At 42.5% G+C, this 26,006-nt stretch overlaps 2 protein-coding genes across 4 annotated transcripts in view; one reads left to right on the forward strand and one right to left on the reverse strand.

The window, feature by feature from the left end:
• The window catches only part of fam114a2 (family with sequence similarity 114 member A2), a 48,399-nt gene extending 37,789 nt beyond the window's left edge, over positions 1–10,610 (reverse strand). For 2 of the 3 annotated variants that reach the window (XM_085995611.1, XM_085995608.1), the window contains exon 1: positions 10,492–10,537. The gene's annotated coding sequence lies outside the window, so the exon portion shown is untranslated. Of the gene's footprint in view, positions 1–10,491 lie in introns of all 3 variants that reach the window. The other variant, XM_085995609.1, reaches the window with a different exon arrangement.
• Positions 10,611–10,644: 34 nt separating this feature from the next.
• On the forward strand, positions 10,645–24,618 carry LOC147114053 (microfibril-associated glycoprotein 3-like). Its single transcript, XM_085995612.1, has 3 exons — positions 10,645–10,995; positions 16,652–17,127; positions 22,071–24,618. The coding sequence occupies exons 2-3, from the start codon at positions 16,848–16,850 to the stop codon at positions 22,868–22,870; spliced, it is 1,080 nt and encodes a 359-aa protein (XP_085851738.1). The 5' UTR covers positions 10,645–10,995; positions 16,652–16,847; the 3' UTR covers positions 22,871–24,618.
• Positions 24,619–26,006: the final 1,388 nt, after the last annotated feature.

Genomic DNA, 26,006 nt, shown 5'->3' on the forward strand with positions numbered 1-26,006 from the left:
TTGGCTGCTCAAGGAACTCCGGCTCCGTGTTGATGAGCTGGAGTCCGAGCTTCAAACACTGCGACACATCAGGGAGGGGGGGGGGGAGTTACTTGGACTCTGTGTTCCAGGAAGTAGTCACACCAATTAGATTAACTAATTCAGATGTAGTCCGCGGTCAGGGACAGGAGGGCGTGACTATGAGTGAGGCAGGTACGGGGATCCAGGAGGTAGTGTTGGAGGAGCCGCAGCCCTTGCTCTTGTCCAACAGGTTCGAGGATCTTACTCCCCGTGGGGATGGGAACGGGGACTGCAGGGAGGATGAGCAACCTGGCCACAGCACCGTGGAACGGGGAGGGGGGGCATTCAAGTGGGGGGGGGGGGGGGGGGGGAGTAAAAAGAAATGTTGTAGTGGTAGGGGATAGTATCATTAGGGGGATAGATAGGGTTCTTTGCAGCCGAGAGCGAGAGTCCCGAAGGCTGTGTTGCCTGCCCAGTGCCAGGGTTAAGGACATCTCCTCTGGGCTGGAGTGAAACTTGGAGTGGGAGGGGGATTAGGGATAGCATAAGATCCAAGGAGAGGGCATATAAATTGGCCAGAAAAAGCAGTAACCCTGAGGATTGGGAGCAGTTTAGGATTCAACAAAGGAGGACAAAGGGATTAATTAAGAAGGGGAAAATAGAATATGAAAGTCAGCTTGCAGGGAACATAAAAACTGACTGCAAGAGCTTTTATAGATATGTGAAGAGAAAAAGATTAGTGAAATCAAGTGTAGGTCCCTTGCAGTCAGAAGCAGGGGAAGTTATAATGGGGAACAAAGAAATGGCTGACCAATTAAATGCATATTTTGGTTCTGTCTTCACAAAGGAGGACACAAATAACCTCCCAGAGATGTTGGAGAACATAGGGTCTGATGAGAGGGAGGAACTGAAAGAAATCAGTATTTATAGGGAAATGGTGTTAGGGAAATTGATGGGATTGAAGGCCAATAAATCCCCAGGGCCTGATAATCTACATCCTAGGGTACGTAAGGAGGTGGCCCTAGAAATAGTAGATGCATTGCTGATCATCTTCCAAAATTCACTGGAATCTGGAACTGTACCCATGGATTGGAGGGTAGCTAATGTTACCCCACTATTCAAAAAGGGTGGTAGAGAAAAAGCGGGGAATTACAGACCGGTAAGCCTGACATCGGTAGTGGGGAAAATGCTAGAGTCCATTATAAAGGATGTAATAGCAGAGCACTTGGAAAACAGTGACAGGATCGGACAAAGTCAACATGGATTTACAAAAGGTAAATCGTGCTCGACTAATCTACTGGAATTTTTTGAGGACGTAACTGGGAAAATAGATGAGGGAGAACCAGTAGATGTGGTGTATTTGGACTTTCAAAAGGCTTTCGATAAGGTCCCGCATAAGAGATTAGCGTGTAAAGTTAAGGCACATGGGATTGGGGGCAAGGTATTGACTTGGATAGAGAACTGGTTGGCGGACAGAAAGCAGAGAGTAGGAATTAACGGGTCTTTTTCCGAGTGGCAGGCAGTGACTAGTGGGGTACCGCAGGGATCGGTCCTTGGACCCCAGCTACTCACAATATACATTAATGATCTAGATAATGGAACTAGAAGTAATATCTCCAAGTTTGCAGACGACACAAAGCTGGGTGGGCATGTGTGCTGCGAGGAGGATACCGAGAAACTCCAGGATGATTGGGACAGGTTGGGTGATTGGGCAGAAGCGTGGCAGATGCAATATAACATGGATAAATGCGAGGTTATCCACTTTGGTGGGAAAAACAGAAAGGCAGACTATTATCTGAATGGCAATAGATTGGGAGAAGGGGAAGTGCAACGAGACCTGGGTGTCCTTGTGCACTAGTCGCTGAAAGTAAGCATGCAGGTGCAGCAGGCGGTGAAGGCGGCAAATGGTATGTTGGCCTTCATAGCGAAAGGGTTTGAGTACAGGAGCAAGGATGTCCTGCTGCAGTTGTACAGGGCCTTGGCGAGACCACATCTTGAGTACTTAGTGTGCAGTTTTGGTCGCCTTATCTGAGGAAGGATGTTCTTGCCATGGAAGGAGTTCAGCGAAGATTCACAAGGCTGATCCCTGGGATGGCAGGAATGACGTATGAGGAGAGATTGGGTCGATTGGGCTTATACTCGCTGGAGTTTAGAAGAATGAGGGGATCTCATCGAAACTTATAAAATTCTGACAGGTCTGGACAAACTAGATGCAGGTAGAATGTTCCCGATGGTCGGAGAGTCCAGAACCAGGGGTCATAGTCGAAGGATAAGGGGTAAGCCATTTAGGACAGAGATGAGGAAGAATTTCTTCACCCAGTGGTGAACCTGTGGAATTCTCTTCCACAGAAGGCGGTTGAGGCCAAGTCTCTAAACATATTCAAGAAGGAGTTAGATATATTTCTTAGAGCTAAAGGTATCAAGGGATATGGGGAGAAGGCAGGTACGGGGTACTGAGTTTGGATGATCAGCCATGATCTCATCGAATGGTGGAGCAGGCTCAAGGGGCCGAATGGCCTACTCATGCTCCTATCTTCTATTTTCTATCCAGTTGTCGTGGTCCATGTTGGTACCAAGGACATAGATAGGACAAGGAAAGAGGTTTTGCTGAGGGAGTATGAGCAGCTAGGGGCCAAATTAAAAAACAGAACCACTAGGGTAATAATCTCTGGATTATTACCTGAGCCACGAGCAAATTTGGCTAGGGTAAATAAAATCAGAGAGTTAAATGCGTGGCTCAAAGACTGGTGTGGGAGAAATGGGTTTTGCTTCTTGGGACACTGGCAGCAGTACTGGGACAGGAGAGAGCTGTTCCGTTGGGACGGGCTTCACTTGGCCAGTGCTGGGACTAGAATCCTGGCGAATCGAATAACTAGGGCTGTAGAGAGGGCTTTAAACTAATTAGTGGGGGGGAGGTTTCAAGAGAGCAAAAAATAAAAATGTCAGCAGAGAAGGCAATAGAGCAAGGTAGCAGTGGGGGAATTAAAAACCAGAGCGTGTCAGGAAGGGACAGAATATATAAAGGTAAAGTAGTAAAGGGGGTAAAAGCAGGAATAAATTGTCACAAAACATATTTAAAAGTTCTTTATCTGAATGCACGCAGCATTCGTAACAAAATAGACGAGTTGACGGTACAAATAGCTACACATGGGTATGATCTGGTGGCCATTACAGAAACATGGCTGCAAGTTGACCATGACTGGGAACTAAACATCCAGGGGTATTTGACAATTAGGAAGGACAGAAAGGAAAGGGAGGTGGGGTGGCTATGTTAATAAAGGATGGAATCACTGCAATAGTGAGAAATGATATTGGGTCAAAGGATCAGGATAGTGAAACGGTTTGGGTGGAGATAAGGAATAATAAGGGGAAAAAGTCACTAGTGGGCGTAGTCTATAGGCCTCCTAACAGTTGCAACTCTGTTGGTCGGAGTATAAATCAGGAAATAGTTGGGGCTTGTAATAAGGGAACAGCTATAATCATGGGGGATTTTAACTTTCATATTGACTGGACAAATCAAATTGGGCAGGGCAGCCTTGAGGAAGAGTTCATAGAGTGCATTAGGGACGGGTTCCTTGAGCAGTATGTTACTGAACCAACCAGGGGGCAGGCAATCTCAGATCTGGTCCTGTGTAATGAGACAGGATTAATAAAAAATGTCCCAGTAAAGGATCTCCTTGGAATGAGTGACCATAACATGGTTGAATTCCAAATTCAGTTGGAGGGTGAGAGAGTTGGATCTCAAACCAGTGTACTAAGCTTAAATAAAGGAGACTATGAAGGTATGAGAGCAGAGTTGACTAAAGTGGACTGGGAAAATAGATTAAAGTGCAAGACCGTACATGAGCAGTGGTGTACATTCAAGGAGATATTTCACAACTTACAAGAAAAATATATTCCACTGAGGAAAAAGGGGCGTAAAAGAAAAGACAGCCATCTGTGGCTAAGTAATAAAGGATACTATCCGACTGAAAACAAGGGCATATAAAGTAGCCAAATCTAGTGGGAGGATAGAAGATTGGGAAGCATTTAAAAGCCAGCAAAGAATAACTAAAAGATTAATTAAGAAAGGGAAGATAGATTATGAAAGTAAACTAGCAAAAAATATAAAAACAGATAGCAAGAGTTTCTACAGTTATATAAAAAGAAAAAGGGTGGCTAAAGTGAATGTTGGTCCCTTAGAGGACGAGACCGGGAAATTAGTGGTGGGGAACATGGAGATGGCAAAAACGCTGAACAAATATTTTGTATCAGTCTTTACAGTAGAGGACATTAAAAATATCCCAACACTGGACAAACAGGGGGCTATAGGGGGGGGGGGGGGAGAAGAGGAGCTAAACACGATTAAAATCACTAAGGAGGTGGTACTCGGTACGATAATGGGACTAAAGGCGGATAAATCCCCTGGACCTGATGGCTTACATCCTAGGGTCTCGAGAGAAGTGGCGGTGGGGATTGCGGATGCATTAGTGGTAATTTTCCAAAACTCCCTGGATTCAGGCAAGGTCCCAGCAGATTGGAAAACTGCTAATGTAACACCCTTATTTAAAAAGGGAAGTAGACAAAAGGCTGGAAACTATAGATCAGTTAGCCTAACATCTGTGGTTGGTAAAATGTTGGAGTCCATTATTAAGGAAGCAGTAACAGGACATTTGGATAAGCATAATTTAATCGGACAGAGTCAGCATGGTTTTATGAAGGGGAAGTCATGTTTGACAAATTTGCTCAATTCTTTGAGGACGTAACAAACAGGGTGGATAAAGGGGAACCAGTGGATGTGGAGTATTTGGACTTCCAAAAGGCATTTGACAAGGTGCCACACAAAAGATTATTGCACAAGATAAAAAATTACAGGATTGGGGATAATATACTGGCATGGGTGGAAGATTGGCTATCTAACAGAAGCCATGGTATGGAGATGCCAGAGTTGGACTGGGGTGGACAAATGTAAGAAGTCACACAACACCAGGTTATAGTCCAACAGCTTTATTTGAAATCACAAGCTTTCGGAGCGCTGCTCCTTCTTCAGGTGAAGTGGAGAAATGCATAAAGACACAGCTTATATAGTCAGAGAATCATGTCAGATGTTTACAGGTAACCTTTCCAACTGCCATTTATCACACCTCGGCAGAGAGATAATCACAGCAGTCAAAGGTGTGAATGGTGTCCAAACAGGTCAGTCAGGGAAACATTACATCAAAGAACAATGAGGTGGGGTCACAAGGGGTCAAATATTGCAGATGCTGGGGTCTGTATGAAAAACAAAAAAAGACAAAACACATTTTTTTTGGCTGGAAATCACAGCAGGTCCGGCTGCATCTGTGTAGAGAGAACAAGCCAATGTCGACTCGAGCCTGGATGACCCTGCATCAGGTGGGGTTACATGTAGCGTGACATGAACCCAAGATCTCGGTTAGGCCCTCCTCATGGGTGCGGAACTTGGCTATCAGTTTCTGCTCGACGATTTTGCGTTGTCGTGTGTCTCGAAGGCCACCTTGGAGAATGCTTATCCGAAGATCGGAGGCTGAATGTCCTTGACTGCTGAAGTGTTCCCCGACTGGGAGGGAACACTCCTGCCTGGTGATTGTTGCGCGGTGTCCGTTCATCCGTTGTCGCAGTGTCTGCATGGTCTCGCCGATGTACCATGCTCCGGGGCATCCTTTCCTGCAACGTATGAGGTAGACAACGTTGGCCGAGTCACATGAGTATGTACCTGGTGGGTGGTGTCCTCACGTGTGATGATGGTATCTGTGTTGATGATCTGGCATGTCTTGCAGAGGTTGCTGTGGCAGGGTTGTGTGGTGTCGTGGTCGCTGTTCTCCTGAAAGCTGGGTAATTTGCTGCGAACGATGGTCTGTTTGAGGTTAGGTGGCTGTTTGAAAGTGAGTAGTAGAGGTGTGGGGATGGCCTTAGCGAGGTGTTCGTCGTCATCGATGACATGTTGAAGGCTGCGAAGAACATGGCGTAGTTTCTCCGCTCCGGGGAAGTACTGGACGACGAAGGGTACTCTGTTGGTTGTGTCCCGTGTTTGTCTTCTGAGGAGGTCTATGCGATTTTTCGCTGTGGCCCGTCGGAACTGTCGATCGACGAGTCGAGCGTCATATCCCGTTCTTACAAGGGCGTCTTTCAGTGTCTGTAGGTGTCCATCGCGTTCCTCCTTGTCTGAGCAGATCCTGTGTATTCGCAGGGCTTGTCCATAGGGGATGGCTTCTTTAACGTGGTTAGGGTGGAAGCTGGAGAAGTGAAGCATCTTGAGGTTGTCTGTGGGCTTGCGGTAGAGTGAAGTGCTGAGGTGTCCGTCTTTGATGGAGATTCGTGTGTCCAGGAATGAGACTGATTCTGAGTAGTCCATGGTGAGTTTGATGGTGGGATGGAACTTGTTGATGTTATCGTGTAGTCTTTTCAGTGATTCTTCGCCGTGGGTCCATAGGAAGAAAATGTCGTCGATGTATCTGGTGTATAGCGTTGGTTGGAGATCCTGTGCAGCGAAGAAGTCTTGCTCGAACTTGTGCTGTTCTCTTGTTCTCTCTACACAGATGCGGCCGGACCTGCTGTGATTTCCAGCCAAAAAAAATGTTTTTTGTGTTTTTTTGTTTTTCATACAGACCCCAGCATCTGCAATATTTGACCCCGTGACCCCACCTCATTGTTCTTTGATGTAATGTTTCCCTGACTGACCTGTTTGGACACCATTCACACCTTTGACTGCTGTGATTATCTCTCTGCCGAGGTGTGATAAATGGCAGTTGGAAAGGTTACCTGTAAACATCTGACATGATTCTCTGACTATATAAGCTGTGTCTTTATGCATTTCTCCACTTCATCTGAAGAAGGAGCAGCGCTCCGAAAGCTTGTGATTTCAAATAAAGCTGTTGGACTATAACCTGGTGTTGAGTGACTTCTTACATTTATCTAACAGAAAACAGAGAGTTGGGATAAATGGTTCATTCTCGGGTTGGCAATCTGTGACTAGTGGTGTTCCGCAGGGGTCAGCGCTAGGACCCCAACTCTTTACAATCTATATTAACGATTTGGAGGAAGGGACCGAGTGCAACATATCCAAGTTTGCCGACGATACAAAGATGGGAGGGAAAGCAGTGAGTGAGGAGGACATAAAAAACCTGCAAGGGGACATAGACAGGCTAAGTGAGTGGGCAGAAATTTGGCAGATGGAATATAATGTTGGAAAGTGTGAGGTTATGCACTTTGGCAGAAAAAAATCAAAGTGCAAGTTATTATCTAAATGGAGAGAAACTGCAAAGTGCTACAGTACAAAGGGATCTGGGGGTCCTGGTGCATGAAACACAGAAGGTTAGTATGCAGGTACAGCAGGTGATCAGGAAGGCCAATGGAATCTTGGCTTTTATTGCAAAAGGGATGGAGTATAAAAGCAGTGAAGTCTTGCTTCAGTTATACAGGGTACTGGCGAGGCCACACCTGGAATACTGCGTACAGTTTTGGTTTCCATATTTAAGGAAAGATATACTTGTTCTCGAGGCAATTCAGAGAAGGTTCACTCGGTTGATTCTGGAGATGAGGGGGTTGACGTATGAGGAAAGGTTGAGTAGGTTGGGCCTCTACTCATTGGAATTCAGAAGAATGAGAGGTGATCTTATCGAAACATAAGATTGTGAGGGGGCTTGATAGGGTGGATGCGGGGAGGATGTTTCCACTGATGGGCGAGAGTAGAACTAGGGGGCATAATCTTAGAATAAGGGGCTGCCTTTTCAAAACTGAGATGAGGAGAAACTTCTTCACTGAGAGGGTAGTAAATCTATGGAATTTGCTACCTCAGAGAGCTGTGGAAGCTGCAACATTAAATAAATTTAAAACGGAGATAGACAGTTTCCTAGCTGATAACGGAATTAGGGGTTACAGGGAGCGGGCAGGGAAGTGGACATGAGTCTAGGTTCGGATCAGCCATGATCCTATTGAATGGCAGAGCAGGCCCGAGGGGCCGTATGGCCTACTCCTGCTCCTACTTCTTATATTTATGTTCTTATGTTAGATAGGTGGTTGAAGGACAGGGTGGGATAAAGAATTTGGAAAGAGGGCAGGCACTACTGTTCGTATGGAGGATAAACACCAACACAAGTGATTGAGCTGAACAGCCTGTTTCCATATTGTAATTACAATGTAATTGCATGATCACGATTTCTTCTGACTTAGATCTACTGTTTCGGTTGAGTAGTTCAACATTCTATTAGACTTTGTTAATTGCTGCTCTGCTATGCTTGGACATGTTGAGCATCAAGTTTATTTCTCTAACAAGTACCTGTTCCTTTCAAACAGAGAATTTGTTATCCATTCCCAAGACTTAACCTGAATCCCTATAGCGCAATTAATAAATAACAGCCTTGCTTGTAAACTTCAAGTGCTTGTGGCAGTCTCAGTGTACCACGTCATGGGGCTTTTCAGTCCATCGAGGCGTCACTGTTTAGTTGGGTCTCCTACTAAGATGCATACATAATGACTTCTATTAGGTATCAGCCGTGGCTCAGTGGTAGCACTCTCGCCTACGAGTCATCAACAATAACAACTTGCATTTATATAGCACCTTTAACATAGTAAAACATCCCAAGATGATTCACAGGAGTATTATAAAACAAAATTTGACACCGAGCCACAGAAGGGGAAATTAGAGCAGAAGTAGGTTTTAAGGAGTGTCTTAAAGGAGGAGAGGCACGCAGAGAGTTTGAGAGGGAATTCCAGAGCTTAGGGCCTTGGCAGTTGAAGGTATGGCCACCAATGGTTGCGCAATTAAAATCAGGGATGCCCAAGAGACCAGAATTAGAGGAGCGCAGATATCTCAGGGGGAGGGTTGTGGGGCTGGAGGAGATTATAGAGATAGGGAGGGGTGAGGCCATGGAGGGATTTGGAAACAAGGATGAGAATGTTTAAAGTTGAGGCGTTGCTTAACCGGGAGCCAATGTAGGTCAGCGAGAACAGGGGTGATGGGTGAACAGGACTTGGTGCGAGTTAGGACAGAGGCAGTAGAGTTTCGGATGACTTCAAGTTTACGTAGGGTAGAACGTGGGAGGCCAGCCAGGAATGCGTTGGAATAGTCAAGGCTAGAGGTAACAAACGCATGGATGAGGGTTTCAGGAGCAGATGAGCTGAGGCAGGGGTGGAGTCAGGTGATGTTACGTAGGTGGAAATAGGTGGCCTTAGTTATGGTGCAGATATGTGGTTGGAAGCTCATTTCAGGGTCAAATATAACACAAAGGTTGCAAACAAACAGTCTGGCTCAGCTTCAGACAGATGCTAGGGAGAGGGATGGAGTGGGTGGCTAGCGAACAGAGTTTGTGGCAAGGACTGAAGACAATGGCTTCGGTCTTCCCAATATTTAGTTGGAGAAAATTTCTGCTCATCCAGTACTAGATGTCAGACAAGCAGTCTGACAATTTAGAGACCGTGGAGGTGGGTGTCATCAGCACACATGTGGAAACTGACACGGTTTTTGGATGATGTCACCAAGGGGCAGCATATAGATGAGTCAGAAGGTTGTGGGTTCAAGTTCCACTCCAAAGACTCCAGCACAAAATCTAGGCGGATACTCCAGTGTACTGAGAGTGTTGCACTGTTGAAGGTGCCACCTTTTGGATGAGAAGTTAAACAAAGGCCATGTCTGCCCTCTTAGGTGGATGTAAAAGATCCCATGGCACTATTTTGAAGAGGAGAGTTATCCCCAGTGTCCTTTCCAATATTTATCTCTCAACCAACACCACTAACATACATTATCTGGTCATTATCATGTTGCTTTGTAGAAGCTTGCTATGCACAAATTGGCTGCCTTGTTTCCTACACTACAATAGTCGACACTTCAAAAATTCTTCATTGACTATAAAGCGCTTTGGGACGTCCCAAGATCGTGAAAGACAAGTCTTTTACCATTGGACCAGGATAACTGCAGAAGCAAGGACCACCACTGTAGTTTGTGCTACCTTCAAACATTTTTACCCTCGGGGAAAATGCTTCATCCGTGCGTTGAATTTACCAAAATTAAGCAAAATCCACACTTTGAGATATTTAAGTGATGTTGTTAAAAGACCAAAATTATGCCACCCAACTCAGTCATATTTCACGGTCCAGAGCATGTGATCAAAATAAACGTAATTAAATCAGCAACCAAGATAAAACGTATATTAAGTTACACATTTAAATGTTAAATATTACTCAGGCGCCACCGCTTCTTGTCCCTATAAAGCGAGACGTTCACTGCTGTAAATAGGCTTAAAGAACCGCAGGCAACAGTTTACTCGCTGCTCCGCTGATAGTCACAAGTCCGGAGTCACCACTTGTCGGACAGACGGACTTTAACCGCAGTTGATGGGCTCCATACCGCCAAAGCCCTGCACCTGGCACCTCACACAAATAACCCCCGGCGCTGGGAGAGACCCACTCTCCGCTTCATTCTCACTCAGCACTTCCTGACTGCGCACCATCCACCCGGCCCCAACCTACAAACCACCTCCCACCCCCCAGGCTCACCTGAGACTCCTCACACCACAGCCACGTCACTCACCTTTCACCCGAGGAAGTTGTCAGCAGCGTTCAGCCTACTGCGCCTGCGCCAAGGGGGAGGCCCGCGGGGCCTCATGTTACAATCCTCATTGCGCATGTGCCGACAGAACAGGACCATCTTTTACGTATAATTGCAAAATACTGCGGATGCTGGAAATCTGAAATAACAACAGAAAATGCTGGAAATACTCAGCAGACCAGGCAGCATCCGTTGAGAGAGAAACGGAGTTAACGTTTCAGGTCTGGGACCCTTCATCAGAACTGGAAAAAAAGAGTAAACAGGATTCAGTGCGCATGCTCTATTGCCCTCTCTTCACAGTGCCCGCCGCGGCGGAGCAGACAGTAACCGGTGCTCAGTGCGCATGCTCAATTGCCCTGTCTTCGCAGTGCTCTCCGCGGCGGAGCAGAGTAAACAGGACTCTGCGAATGTGCTCGTTGCTGTTTCCTGTTAAGAAAAGAATGGAATTTGAGGTCAGTTTGCAAGAAGACAAACCGATTGACGGATTTCGTGTTTTTATATTGTTTGTACATTTAGTAATATAATTTATCGCGGTTAAATGGAACACAATAAATGTGTTCTGGTGCGAAATTCTTCTTGTTCGATTGGTTTCACTTCCGTTGTTAGTGGAACGTATGAAATTGCGCATCCGCAAGTGCTCATGGAAACTTCAGCTCATTCAGCACTTACCTAGTTTTCATTTAATGTAAGGCTTTTCCACCGGTAATTTACATTCAGTTTGAGGATTTGCCCTTTACAGTAACACAAATTTTATTGGATGAGTGCAAGTTTGGCGTCTGTTATTCCAAGTGTTTGTATGGCTGCAGCAATAATTATTTGTCCTGTTTACACTGAGTCCTGTTTATTTGTGCTGTTTGACAACGTTTTCACCTTTGGAATTAAAATGGCGGTTTGGAGGTATAATTATGAATTGATTCGTTCGAATTTCCAAATATTTTCTATACATAAGGCTGCAATAACTTGGCCACAAATAAAATCTGCCAACTAATTTAGCAAGTGATTTTGTTAAGATCACACAAACAGAAACAATGGTATTCTTCTGACATATCTAAATGATTAGTTTTTAGAACTGTTGACAGACTCCTTGAACTTAACAAGAGCTGGAAAATTGTACTCAAAGTGTCAGTCATCACAGATGAGTAAGCTTGTTCTAACCCCACATTTGGGGATAGAAATGTGCAAATTTATATTTTCAAACCCTGTATTGGGAGACAAGGAAGTAACTTAATATAAAAGTGATTGAGGATGTGAAAGACATTATAAATGCGTGTTATGTGTCTTTCAATATGCCTCTTGTTTAAGGAATCAATATTGTTACTTTTATTTATTGAGAAACCATAGTGCAGGATACCATCAAGGTTAAAAACAGTAGTTAAAAAGGCATGATAAATCAAGTAATAGTCTACTTTCTGCCAAGCTTGAGTTTTAAAACCCACCGATTGTAATAGGAAGGCAAGAAAGAAAGAAAGACTTGCATTTAGACAATGCCTTTTACAACCTCAGGACATCAAAAAATGCTTTACAACTCTTGAAGTGTAGTCACTGTTGTAATGTAGGAAACGTGGCAGCCAATTTGGGCACAGGAAGATCCAAAGTCCAAAGATGTGCGGATTAGGTTGATTGGCTATGATAAATTGACCCTTAGTGTTAGGAGGATTAAATACGTGGGGTTACAGGGATAGGGTGGGATATGTGTTGGTGTAGGGGTTATGGGGGTCGGGTGGGATATGTGTTGGTGCAGGCTCGATGGGCCGAAATGGCCTCTATCTGCACCGTGGGGTTTCTGTGATTCTGTGATCACACAAACATCAAAGAGATAATTACTATATAATCTGTTTTAGTGATATTGGTTGAGGGATAAATATTGGCCAGGACACCGGGGAAAATTCCCCAGCTCTTCTTTGAAATAGTGCCATGGGATCTTTTACATCCATCTGAGAGAAGGGGCCTTGGTTTAATGTCTCAACTGAAAGATGACACCTTCGACAGTGCAGTACTCCCTCAGTACTGTACTGAAGTGTAGGCCACGGTTGACATAAAACTGAAGGTGTAACAATTTGCTCATTGTAGTTTAGGGTTGCAAAGGGGTGGAAAGTTTCCGGGAAATTTCCGGAAATTTTCCACGGGAAGTTTAGTGTGGGAATTTTGGGAATTTTGCCCAAAAAAAGCACATGCTAGCATAATATTGTTTTTTTTGTATTTTTTTTCCACAGGTCCTCTCTTAAGATTCCATCTCTGTTAGTAATTTTAATTATTAAGGAATTTCTTAATCAATATATGTTTATCTTCTTACTTGGTTTGTTTTAATAATTACAAGTTTTGTGTGTGACTGTGAACAAATGTGTCCTGATTGGTTGGATGAGTGGATGAGCGATTAGCTCCCTCTATTTGTAATATTTGCATATCGAATTGTGATTGGCCTGCAGGCATCTGTAAGACTGCTATAGTTTTTTTAAGATCCAGGTTAGGGGTCCTGAGGGAAGTCATTTTGTTTTCTGCTGATGTGATGATGCAGTAAGTAAATCAGACTTTATACCAAATAAACCAGTTACTTGTTGAACTCTGTTGTCCTTCAATTTAAAATATACAAAATAATACACTATTGGTGATGTAGCGTCGTGTGTGTACAGGTCATGCTTCCATCACATGGAGCATCAGCAAAAATGTACTCACCCTGTTGCAATCGTGCTGATCGACCGCAGTTCGACACAGAGATGAATGCCCTTTATTTCTCTGCATAGAACAATGCCACGTTTACCGTCGGATGTGTGGAAACATTTTACCCCAGGCATTAAAGATGGAAAGACTGTGTACATGTGCAAACACTGTAGAAAGCCATATGTAAAGAATGCCACAAAGATGCAGCAGCATTTATCCAACGATCTTGGATCACAAAAGGTCTTTGCAGTAGTTACTGACAATGCAGCGAATATGAAGGCTGCTTGGGCTCAAGTGGAGGAGGCCTACCCTCATATTACGTCTATTGGGTGCGCAGCTCATGGGCTTAACCTGCTCCTCAAGGACATCATGGGTTTGAGAACCATGGAAGCACTGTACAAGAGAGCCAAGCAAGTTGTTAAGTATGTCAGGGGAAAACGGGTAGTTGCAGCAACCTACAACTCCAAGCAAATGACAAAGAACAAGAACACCACACTGAAGCTGCCCAACAACACTAGATGGGGTGGTGTTGTCATAATGTACAACAGCCTTCTGGAGGGTAAGGAGTCGCTGCAAGAAATGGCAATATCCCAGTCTGGGGATATGGAAACCACTGCTGGATGATGTGTTTTGGGAGAGAGTGGTTAGCAGCCTTAAACTACTCTCACCAGTAGCATCTGCAATTGCTCAGATTGAAGGAGATGACACTGTCTTGTCAGATGTTCTCAGGCTTTTTACTGATTTAAAAGAACAAATCAGCATTGCCCTACCCACATCCCTGCTGCTCAAAGCAGAGGAGAAGGCAATTGTTCAATTCATACAGATGCGTCAAGAATTTTGTGTCAAGCCGATTCATGCTGCAGCATACATGCTGGACCCAAAGCATGTTGGGAGACCAATACTTTCTGGAGAACAGATCAACAGCGCTTACAGTGTGATTTCTACCCTCTCACACCATCTCAATCTGGATGTGGGCAAAGTTCTGGGAAGTCTGGCAAAGTTCTCTACCAAGCAAGGTCTTTGGAATGGGGATGGGATATGGGAATCATGCAAGCATATCAGTGCACATACCTGGTGGAAGGGACTTTGTGCATCTGAGGCCCTGTCACCTATTGCATCGGTGATACTCCAAATCCCACCTTCATCAGCGGCCTCTGAACGAAACTGGTCACTTTTTGCGAATACGCATACAAAGGTGCGCAACAGGCTGACTAACAAGAGAGTGGAGAAACTGGTGGCTATCCAGGCGAACCTACAACTTATTGAGCCAGATACAGAAGTGTCCACCACACAGCTAGACACTGACACAGAGGAGGAAATGGACACGCCAGAGTCAGAGAATCAGGAGGAGCAATGAGGAGTAGAAGACTCAGAAGACTCATGAGTAGAAGACTCAAAGGGACAAAATAAGGACAAATTACAGGCTAAATAAGCTGACGCTCTTTTTATTTTATCTTAGATGGGTCTTTTTTGTGGGGGTTCAATAAAGTTCAAAATTATAACCTAAATAAAGTTTTGAAAGCCTGTTTTTATTTGTATGGAACAGTATGTCTATTTTGACGACAAAGATAATATAAGGGTCAGAGACAAAAACCATCAGTGTGCAAAAAAACTCTAAATTCCCAAAATTCCCATGGAAAGTTTCCTCTTTTAAAAATTCCCAGAATTTTGCAACCCTATTGTAGTTTCATGTCCAGGATGGGCAGATAAGTGGCCTATACAGTTCAATGTAGAAAATGTGAAGTAAGAATAGGGAAAGGAAATACATGGAAATATTTTAAATGGAGTAGAAGAGCAGAAAGACTTTGAAGTGCAGAATCACAGATCATGAAAGGTGGCAGCACAAGCGGAACAAGCCAAAAATGGGAATATAATCCTTGCTTTTGTATCTAAAGGTATGAATATACAGAACTAAAGGTAATGTTTAACTCGTACAAAACCTTAGGCTATGGTTTGAGCATTGTGTACAGTATTAGGTACCCCATTATAGGAAGGATGCAATAGTAAAAGTATAGCATAGAGTCACTAGGATGTTGCCAGTACAGGAATGGGGATTATAGTTATAAAGAAAGACTTGAGAAGTTAGTGTTTTTTTCCCAGTAGAACTGATAGTTTAAGGATGATCTGTTAGAGGTCTTCATGCATTATGATGAGGTAAATGGTGATAGATTATTTCTACTGGTCAACAAGCTGGTAATGAAAAGACACAAATTTAAGACTATCACAAAACAAAGGGGGAGATTTGAAAACATTTTATTGCAGAGTGTTGTTCAGATGAGTTATTAAGCCAAGGCCCCATTTGGTTGTGGACATAAGAGTAGGGAGTTCTTCTGGTGTGCCAACATTCATCCCGCACCTTGCTGGACATAAATGAGTTGCCGTGTTTGCCTATAAAACAGCAGTAACTACAATTCAAGGCAAAGCGCTTTGGAATGTCCCGAGAATGTGGAGGGCACTACATAAGATTTCTCTTTTTCTTTCTTTGGATTTTTAATTCTTTGCTAGATTGTCCATAAGTTATACTAGAGGCACTTAGGTTGTAGCTAGATAAAGCAGTAAGTTAACTGGTATGGGGAGTGAGGAAAGTGGGATTAAAGTAGGTGGCAGATGTAGAGAAAAATACGTGTGCTGATTTGATGAACCAAATAGTCTTCGTTTCTAAGCTGTATCATACCTAGATGCATAAGCACTGGAGTTGTCCCTAATTAAGACTTCAAGAAACTGTACAGGTATTAATCAACATGAGTATAATATTGCTATGCAATGAGTTAGTTTGCCATTTCTAGTTTGAAGGGAAGTTAGATCACTGACCTGATTTCCTGCTCACACACCAAGTTTAACATTGCGGTGAAGCTTTGCTGTAACACTAAAGTTGATGTGTAAACACAGCCACGATTTTATATGTCCCATGAAAATTAGTTCACAGCTTCAAAGGAAATTGTATAGGATATCATCAGTTAAATGCAAACCTGTATGTATTATTGGATGTTGTACTATTGACACCACAAGTGTCTCTCATTTAAATGCATTTCTTACTTTACACAATTTTAATGTTTTCTTCATGGTTTAGTTCAATATTTATACAGGTGCTGCTACACACTGCCATTGAGCATCATGTAATGGTTCTCCCATTTAAAAAAAAAAAGAAAAGATCTGAAACCTGAAAATCGCAAATGTGATAGCAAATGTTCTTTAAAGTAAGATTTTCATTTCATCTGTGAACCTGTCTCTAACTCACTGTGAGCTATTCGGCCAGCCTCATTTGTAAGGGAAAAAACTATTTCTCAGTTTATTTATCATTTTGTTGTGATTTCCAAAGAAATGTGATGTTAATTAACCAAGAGTATATTATCTTGTGATTAGTTGATGAAAGATTTGTTGCACTGTTGACACTTTGCTCTTTGTCATCATGCTTATGTAATTCATGGTTTTCTGTTTTTATAATTGCAGGTTTTTAATTGACCTTGGACCAACATGTGAGAATCCAGATCTGGGCTCCATGTGGATGCTACAAAACTGACAAAGCTTTATGAACTGATTGGTGTAAAGCTGTATGTGCACATGAAACTTGCATGAGATTTGCAATAGATTTACATAAGTAATTAGACTTGTCTGTTGTAAATGTTGTAAATCTCATTCTTTTCCAATGAAGCACTCCAGTTTAACAGTAACTTTGGTTTTCAACTGCTGCACATTTGTTTGCACATTATATATTGGTGCAAATCACAGTTACTTCAGTACAGAAAGGGCCAGTTCTGTGGCACAGGCAGGATCTCGTTTTCTTTCAAACCTACCAGCACACCGTGACCTAATAGTGAAGGAAGGGACCAGTGTGTTGATTGAGTGCAATGTGAACAGCAGCCAGTTGCGCAACATTCTGTGGTACAATTCAAAGGGAAATCTGCTGGAGGAAAGCAGAGAAACAGGTAAAGAGTATATTTTAGGTCACTCAACTGGGTTTTGTCTATATAAACTACAGGAAACTTTCTGATATCCGGCACTGACGGGACCGAGCTGTTGCCGGTGGAACAAAACTGCCGGAGAAACGAGCGGTAATGTTAAAACATACGCTCCGTATCTAGCAACAAACCCTGTTGCATAGGAACAGCCTCAAAACAGTCGGCGCAGCTTGCAAGCGTCTCTGTAGCTAAGCAACAGCTTCAGCTAGACGCTTGCAGAGCCTCGACTGGAGGAAAAACAGCAACAGAAACTTATCTGAACCGACTCCTGAATTTTGCCCGACTCCTGAATTTTGCCGGTGGATAGAGCGTTCCAGACATTTAACCTCTGGTTAAACGAAAGTTTCCTGTAATCACTGCAATCTTGCCATAAATCACTTTCTGAATTTATTTTATCTACCCTTTTCCCTCCGTAACTGAAATTTCTAATGTCTAAAATAAGGGTTTAAATTTTTTTTTAAAGTGTCACAATAGCTTTATCAAGTTTATTCATTGTCCTTTAATACTTAAAGTTTTAACTAGAAGGCCTCAGCCCCTCTGAACCAGGGCTAGGGTGTTAAATTTTTGCATAGAGGTGTAAATGTGTGAGCTGAATTTGGATTGTGTGGATGAGCACGTGCAGTGTACTTCATTTCTCAGCATGCATCAGTACTGTTCTGGGAACTCTGATGGGATATTTTCTTCGTTCTAAATATTTTTTGTCATGTAGCCATTCTCAAACTATTTTGCAGAAGAGGAAAAATTTTAAAAGCTTTACTGAGGTAAAATTTATATATTTTTTTAAAAGACAGTGTGTGTGGGAAAGAAAGAAATGAGGGTGTTGTAATTATACACGTTATAGCTTTTGATTTGCATTCTGTGAACTTTTAAACAGTGCATTTAAGCTGAGGGGAGTGGGGAGCTAGACTGGGATGGGGGTCAGAGAGTCTTCATTTAATGTTACTTCAGTGTTCAAAAAGAACACCAGTTGAATTTTGAAGCTAATGATCTTCACCTGTGTTGACAAAAAAAGTCAATGCTAATTGTGTAAACCTGTGTGAGATTCTAATTTCAAACACCTATAAGGCTTTAGTAACCACAGTGTTAATATGGCTGGTCCAGTTAAGCTTCTGGTCAGTAGTGACCCGTAAGATGTTGATGTTGGTACCGTTGATGTTCAGGGGAAGGTGATTGCGCTTTCTCTTTGGTTATTATTTGGGACTTACGTGATACAAATATTACTTGTCACCAAGTCTGGATGTTATCCAGGTCCTGCTGTAGGCTAGGATGGGTTGATAAGGTTAACTTATCTTAATCTTTTGCTGGAGTTGAGCTACAGATCCGCCATGATCTAATTGTATGGCGGAACATGCTCGAGGGGCAGAATGTTTTTGTGTTCCTATGCTGCAGAGGAGATCAATTTGCCCTTGAACATAGAGATCCTCTGCTTTAGCAATTCAATATTCCGACACTTAGTGCAAATGTGCTCCAAAGCTGATTCATACCCCAGCAGCGAGGTCGAGGCCCAGGAGTGGCGCAGTGTGGACCAGCAGCGGGGTTGGGAGGACCACACTGCAGCCTATGAAACCCAGGCAGAGAGGATCTGCGGGAAGGAGGGAGGCGGACAGTAGGAGTATGTGTGTGTGTGTGTGTGAGTGTATGTGTGTGCTAGGCTGATGTAGCAGAGCATGGTCTCCAATTGTCTTGGATCCCCTTGCCATTGGACCAAGACCTTGCTCTGTCAAGCCCTTGTGGTAGTTGGTGTGCAATGGCCACCCCACGTTAAAAGAATTCACGCACAGGCATCTTCCACCCAAGCACAAACAGCGGAAGGAGCGCATGTCAACCCAAGCACCCCACCCGCCCGCCCCTTCAACCACCGTCTGCCCCACCTGTGACAGAGACTGTAGGTCCCCCATTGGACTCCTCAGTCACCTGAGAACTCATTTTTAGTGTGGAAGCAAGTCATCCTCGGTTCCGAGGGACTGCCTAAGAAGATAAGGAGATTGTTGAACACTTTGTTTCTGTTTAGAACAAATGCATAATATGTGATTTATTACTTAAAAATGCACACATGGGATAATATGAAAAATTGAACTTATTAGAAGAATTATACTTGCATAAAAAAAAAACTTTCTGTCCTTATCAAAGTGAGGGATATCCGTTTTGGGGAAGGCAACATTGTCCCATTGCAGGCACCCAGCGTCAGTATTGGTGTTTACCCGTCAGTTATGGTACTACTGTGGAGTAAAGCAGCACCCGTCCTAACAAAGGTAGAACATTCTGTTGTTCTGGAAAAAATTTAAGTTGAAAAGAAAAAAGAAAGGCTTGCATTTATATAGCGCTTTTCACGACCACCGGACGTCCCAAAGCGCTTTACAGCCAATGAAGTACTTTTTGAAGTGTAGTCACTGTTGTAATGTAGGAAATGTGGCAGCCAATTTGCACACAGCAAGCTCCCACGAACAGCAATGTGATATTGACCAGATAATCTGTTTTAGTGATGTTGATTGAAGGATAAATATTGGCTAGGACACACTGGGGGGTAACTCCCCTGCTCTTTTTCAAAATAGTGCCATAAGGATCTTTTACGTCCACCTGAGAGGGCAGACGGGGCCTCGGTTTAATGTCTCATCCGAAAGACGGCACCTACGACAGTGCAACGTTCCCCCAGTACTGCACTGGAGGGTCAGCCTAGATTTTTTGTGCTCCAGTGTCTGGAGTGGGACTTGAGCCCACAACCTTCTGACTCACAGGCGAGAGTGCTACCAACTGAGCCACAGCTGACACTTTGGGTTGCTGGCTAAAGTTTCTACGATTGGCAGAATAAACTGTAGTGCAACAGCATTGTTTTCTGCCACTAGAGGATAAAAAGATATTTCCATATTTTGCAGAGTGCATTCAGTGGCACAAATCTTTAAAAATGGGAAAGTTATTGCATCATGCTACAGCATTACAACAATAGATGATCCTTTGAAAAATGCCTGAGAACGTGAACATTTTCAGAGTTAGGCCCTACACTAGTGTGGTACAAAAATACAGGGGAGAACTGAAAAAGGAATTAAGAGGGGCAAAGAGAATGAGAATAGATTAACGGGTAACATAAAAGGCAACACAAAATTCATTTATAAACATAGAAATAGTAAAAGGATAGTCAAAGGAAGGGTAGGGCTGATTAGGGACCAAATCTTGTGGAAGCAGAGGGCATGACCGAGGTACAAAGTGAGTACTTTGCATCTGTATTTACTAAAGAAGCGGATGCTGCCGATGTCACAGTAAAGGAGGAGGTAGTAGAGAAATTGGATAGGATAATAATCGATAAAGAGAAGGTAGTTAAAAGGTTGGCAGCGCTCAAAGTAGAAACATCTTCCAATCCTCATTATATATGGGAGTGGTGCCAGAGGACTGGAGGATTGCAAATGTTACACCACTGTTCAAAAAAGGGGAGAGCGATAAACCCGGCAACTAGAGGCCAGTCAGCCAAACGTCGGTGGTGGGGAAACTTTTAGAGGCATTAATCTAGGACAAACTGAATTGGCACTTGAAAAAAGATGGGTTTATAAATGACAGCCAGCGCAATTTGTTAAAGGCAAATTATATTTGACTAACTTGATCAAGTTCTTTGATGAAGTAACGGAGAGGGTTAATGAAGGTAGTGTGGTTGATGATGTGTATATGGACTTTCAAAAGGCGTTTGATAAAGTACCACCTAATAGATTTGTTAGCAAAATTGAAGCCCATGGAATTAAAGGGGCAGTGGATATGTGGATACAAAATTGGCTAAGGGACAAAAAGCAGAGAGTAGCGGTGAACGGTTGTTTTTCAGACTGGACAGAAGTGTGCACTGATGAAATAACAACAGAAAATGCTGGAAAAACTCAGCAAGTCAGGCAACATCGTGCACTGATGACCCTGGGGGTCGGTGTTGGGACCACTGCTCTTTTTTGATATATATTAATGACCTGGATTTGGGTTTATCGAGCATAATTGCAAAGTTTTCAGATGACACGAAACTCAGAAATGCAGTAAACAGTGAAGATAGTAACACACTTCAGGAGGACGTAGACAGATTGGTGAAATGGGCAGCCACACGGCAGATGAAATTTAACTTTGAGATTCATTTTGGTAGGAAGAATGAGGAAAGGCAATAGAAACCAAATGGTACAAGTTTGAAGGGAGTGCAGGAACAGAGACCTGCGGGTATACATACACAAGTCTTTGAAGGTAGCAGGACAGGTTGAGAAGGCTGTTAAAAAGGTATACAGGATCCTTGGCTTTATAAATAGAGGCATAGAGTATAAAAGCAAGGAAGTTATGCTAAATCTTTATAAAACTGGTTAGGCCCCAGCTGAAGTATTATGGACAATTCTGGATGCCACACTTTAGGAAAGATGTCAAGGCCTTGGCGAGGGTGCAGAGGAGATTTACTAGAATGGGAGCAGGGATGAAATACTTCAGCTATGTGGAGAAACTGGGGTTGTTCTCCTTGGAGCAGAGAAGGTTAAGGGGAGATTTGATAGAGGTGTTCAAAATCATGAATGGTTTTGATAGAGTAAATAAGGAGAAACTTTTTCCAGTGGCAGAAGGGTCGGTAACCAGAGGACACAGAATTAACATTGGCAAAAGAATCAGAGGAGACATGAGGAAAATCATTTTTATGCAGCGAGTTGTTATGATCTGGAATGCACTGCCTGAAAGGGTGGTTGAAACAGATTCAATAATAGCGTTCAAAAGGGAATTGGATAAATACTTGAAGTGGAAAAATTTGCAGGGCTATGGGGAAAGAGTAGGGGAGTGGGACTAATTGGATAACACTTTCAAAGAGTCGGTACCGGCACAATGGCCTCCTTCTGTGCTCAATCATTCTATGATTGATATATATAGTACCCTGTACTTCTATGAATTCTGATTTCCCCTTCTTTATTATACAGATGGAAAATGGCTTATTTTAGACAGTGGAGAACTGAACATCACCAGTATTACGTTTGCCGATCGAGGGCGTTACACATGCGTCGCAACAAACTCTCATGGCACCTTAAACTACACCGTTACCCTGCGTGTTGTCTTCACCACAGGCGACATGGGTGTTTATTATATGATAGTTTGCCTCATTGCTTTTACAATTGTTATGATATTGAACATCACTCGCCTCTGTATGATGAGCAGTCACCTCAGGAAAACTGAAAAAGCAATCAACGACTTCTTCAAGATGGAAGGAGCAGAAAAATTACAGAAGGCATTTGAAATTGCAAAACGCATTCCTATCATCACATCAGCAAAGACTCTTGAGCTGGCCAAAGTAACTCAGTTTAAGACCATGGAGTTTGCCAGGTACATTGAAGAACTTGCTCGCAGCATTCCTCTGCCACCTCTTATCTTAAACTGCAGAGCCTTTGTAGAAGAGATCATTGAGGCTGTTTGGACGGAGGATGGCGAGCAGGCCACAGATGAAGAAACCAAAGAGGGGCAAGCAGTTGGGGGCAGGGATGAGATTTATACTATTAATTCTGAAGTGCAACGCAGCAATTCACCTGCAGGAGAATCTGATGACTCCTACATGCATGAGGAGTGTCAAGAGATTGCTGTTCAAGTCTCAGTACATTCTCAGTCAGAAAAACAGAGCATTGACACTCTATCCCAAGGAAGCAGCCAATTTGAACACAGTGAAGATAATTTGTCCAAGATGCAGACAAACAAAGCAGATGGTGTAGTGTATGAAAGTCATATATGAATTGTGAAAGGTATCTTTGATATGGATTAAAATTGTGAGGGAAATGTTCAGTGGCCAAAGGCAAACTAAAAATGATAGCAGACAATTTTTAAGAAGTTATAAGTGAACCAGAAGGCAACTATATTCAACCCACATCACACTTGTGTATAATTGCCACCCTGGCACCAGTTTTAATAGAAGTATATATGTAGCTTGTGGCCACTTGCGCACTGCTGCTGAAGAGGCTAGTAGTCACTTGTATCTAGACGATGCAAGGTGTCACTATAAATGTTTTTTAAGATCATATGTGGCTGTTGTTTGATAATAGTGCTCTATTTAATGGATGTAAAGATTTAACTAAATTTTTAGAGAAAATGAAAGGGGTGTTGTGTAGTGGCAAGTGACATGATGCTTTGCAATGTCGTCTTAGAAATTTGAATTCTAGCGTCTGGGGTATATTTTAATGATAAATATTATAATATGACTGAAGTTTCAACTTTGTCATGGGGACTGATTACAGACCTCAAGAATTTGCAGCCACTCTTGAGATTCGCTAGGATTCAGTCTAGCCTTGGGTTCAGGGCCTGTCCATGGATAGTTTAAACAAAATCTCCCTGCCAGCCCCCACCCACCAAATCATTCACTGCAAGCCTGGAAAAAGTGATTATTGCCTATGACTGGCCCATGATTGTTTGGGAGATCCATGTGGCCAGATTACATCCTGGTAACTGTTGCCCATTGTTGTTTCTGATGGAACAAAAAAGGATTAGTTAACAGCACTGTTTCCTTTCTGTCCTAAAAAGTGTATTTTAAGATACACTTTATGATCTTTATTCTGCTATACTGAGGTGTGCAAGGATTTTTCACATTGCTGTCTGTAGAAGACCTGAATTTTACTGCATGTTCAAGTGCATGATCATTTTCTAATACCTCTTCAGCAACAAAGTATTGGGTTAAACTATTTTCTACATAATGCATGCAACTGTTCCTACACTTTGTTATTTCTCTTGTATCCCATGTGTCTACCAATCCTAGCATACTTTAGTATAGCAGCTATGATCCAACTGTTTGATGAAATGAGTCTTCTATATTTAAGAGTGATTTGTTACAACCTGTATTGGCATTAACTAAGTGGCATGTAGCAATCTGGTACACATGCAGTGGTGCTTTAAATTGAATTCTCAGTAAACTGCATTAGATGACTGACTCAGTACCTCAACTATATTCATTTTACTTTTTTGAATGAATCAGATTGATTCTCTTCAATCAGTTTAGTTGTGTTTCAATCTCTTCCATATATGCTGGTGTAAATGGTGATGTTTAAACTCATTAGCAGCACAGAATAATCCAGGGACCACCAGTAGTCTTAATGACTGCTCACAGCTTTACACATTTTGTTTCTCTTATTTCACCTTAATTATTCTATCTTTAAATGATGGCTAATTATAACTTGGAAAATGAGGTCCATGAAATTTATACTTTACCCAGTTTGGAAATGTTAGCCATCTATAGGCTTTTATAGTCAAAGCAAAAATTCTTTATAGAGTTGTAATTTCAGCTGAAGTTCTGTTATGATCTATGTTGTGGTTCTGCTTTTATATGAACTAAAAGTTGTTAATAGTTGATGCTGTGATTGTTTCACAGGCTATGTTCTGATACTAAATAATTTGTTCCATATACATTCCATTTTACCAATGCAATAGTATTCTGTCAATTAAACTTACCAGCTATAAAGGATGAAACATCCAAAAGGAATATATACAAATTAACGCATGTCTTTGCTTATTTTCATACTTTATAAGGCAGTTGTTGCTGCGGTGTGTAATTATCTGTTCAATTGTTCGATGCGGACACCATATTAGTAATAGTTATGACTTTATTTGGCACAAGCAAGAATTAATACATTAGTGTTTAAGCAGTAGTTTACAAAGTACAATTGAGAATTATATTACCCCTTTGTCCTTTGGGTAGAAGTTGTGACTTTGTTCCACACACCTACAATTTCGTTCACCTGCCTGGTGCCCTCTGTTCAATCCACTGCCCTGAGTTAATTTTGAGTTGCCTACTTATTCCCTGAATGTTCCTGCCTAATGTTTGTTATATCACGCCCACTACCATTATTACAGCCTATCAGATTTCTCCTTCCCCCGCCTCACCACCCCATTTTCCTTGAGCCAGTAAGAATGAAGAACAGCTCATGATGGAAAGCTCCACACCTGGTTATGACATCTTGGTACACATGACTATGGCTAAGGTGTATATAACGAAAATATCGTTCTTGACAGTTGTATGTCCCAACTTTGTTCCTCTTTCTGGCTTCAGCACCTGCTATAACCGGCTACACTTTAATACTGGATCAATTGTTCTTCCCTAATTCTGGGGTGTAGAGAGACTCGTTCAGACTTACCTGTAAACTTCGAAACTAACAACAATTCTAACTGTAAAGAAATCTTAGCCTGATGATGGCGAACTGGCAGCATTTGCCGTCATTTCACCTTTGAAACTGACTGCAACTGCAGGATTTAGCACATGCACAGCCTAACATGGAAATCCTGAAGTTGCAGTCTGTCATTCACTGCTCCTCCACAGGCTGTGCTATAAAAAGTTAGACCTATGTAACTGCATTTTTAATGACGATTTGAGTAATACAGGAAACTCTTTATTATCCAGCACCAACGGGACCGGCATGGTGCCGGTTTATCAAAAAGTCCGGATTACAGAGAGGTATAGTTTAAAAGGTATGAGAGCTCCGTACACAGCAACAAATCCAGGCTTCCCTGTTGCTTAGCAACAAGTGCACGAACCCCAGTTACACAGCCACAGATCCAGGAACTGCCACTATAATATGAAGTAAAACTTACCTGAACCTACTCCTGAATTTTGCCGGTTAACAGAGATTTCCAGTTAAAAGAGAGTTTCCTATAACTACTGATAAACAACCGTTCTGGCCCTAAAAAATGAATTTTATATTGGTGGAATGTCAGATTGCTCCATTAAGTTAAAAATTATTAGATTAAAAAAATAATTTAAAAAAAGTTAAAACATTTTTAAAGTTTGTTCATATTTCAGCTTCTACCTTTTAACCCAATGTGTATGTCCCACTATTTATTTCGCTCTCTGTAAAAAAATTTTTTAAGTGATTGATTATTAGTGCTTT

This window comes from Somniosus microcephalus, chromosome 8 (assembly GCF_052327205.1).
Source record: "Somniosus microcephalus isolate GS21.2 chromosome 8, FLI_Smic_1.0, whole genome shotgun sequence".
NCBI classification, from domain to species: domain Eukaryota; kingdom Metazoa; phylum Chordata; class Chondrichthyes; order Squaliformes; family Somniosidae; genus Somniosus; species Somniosus microcephalus.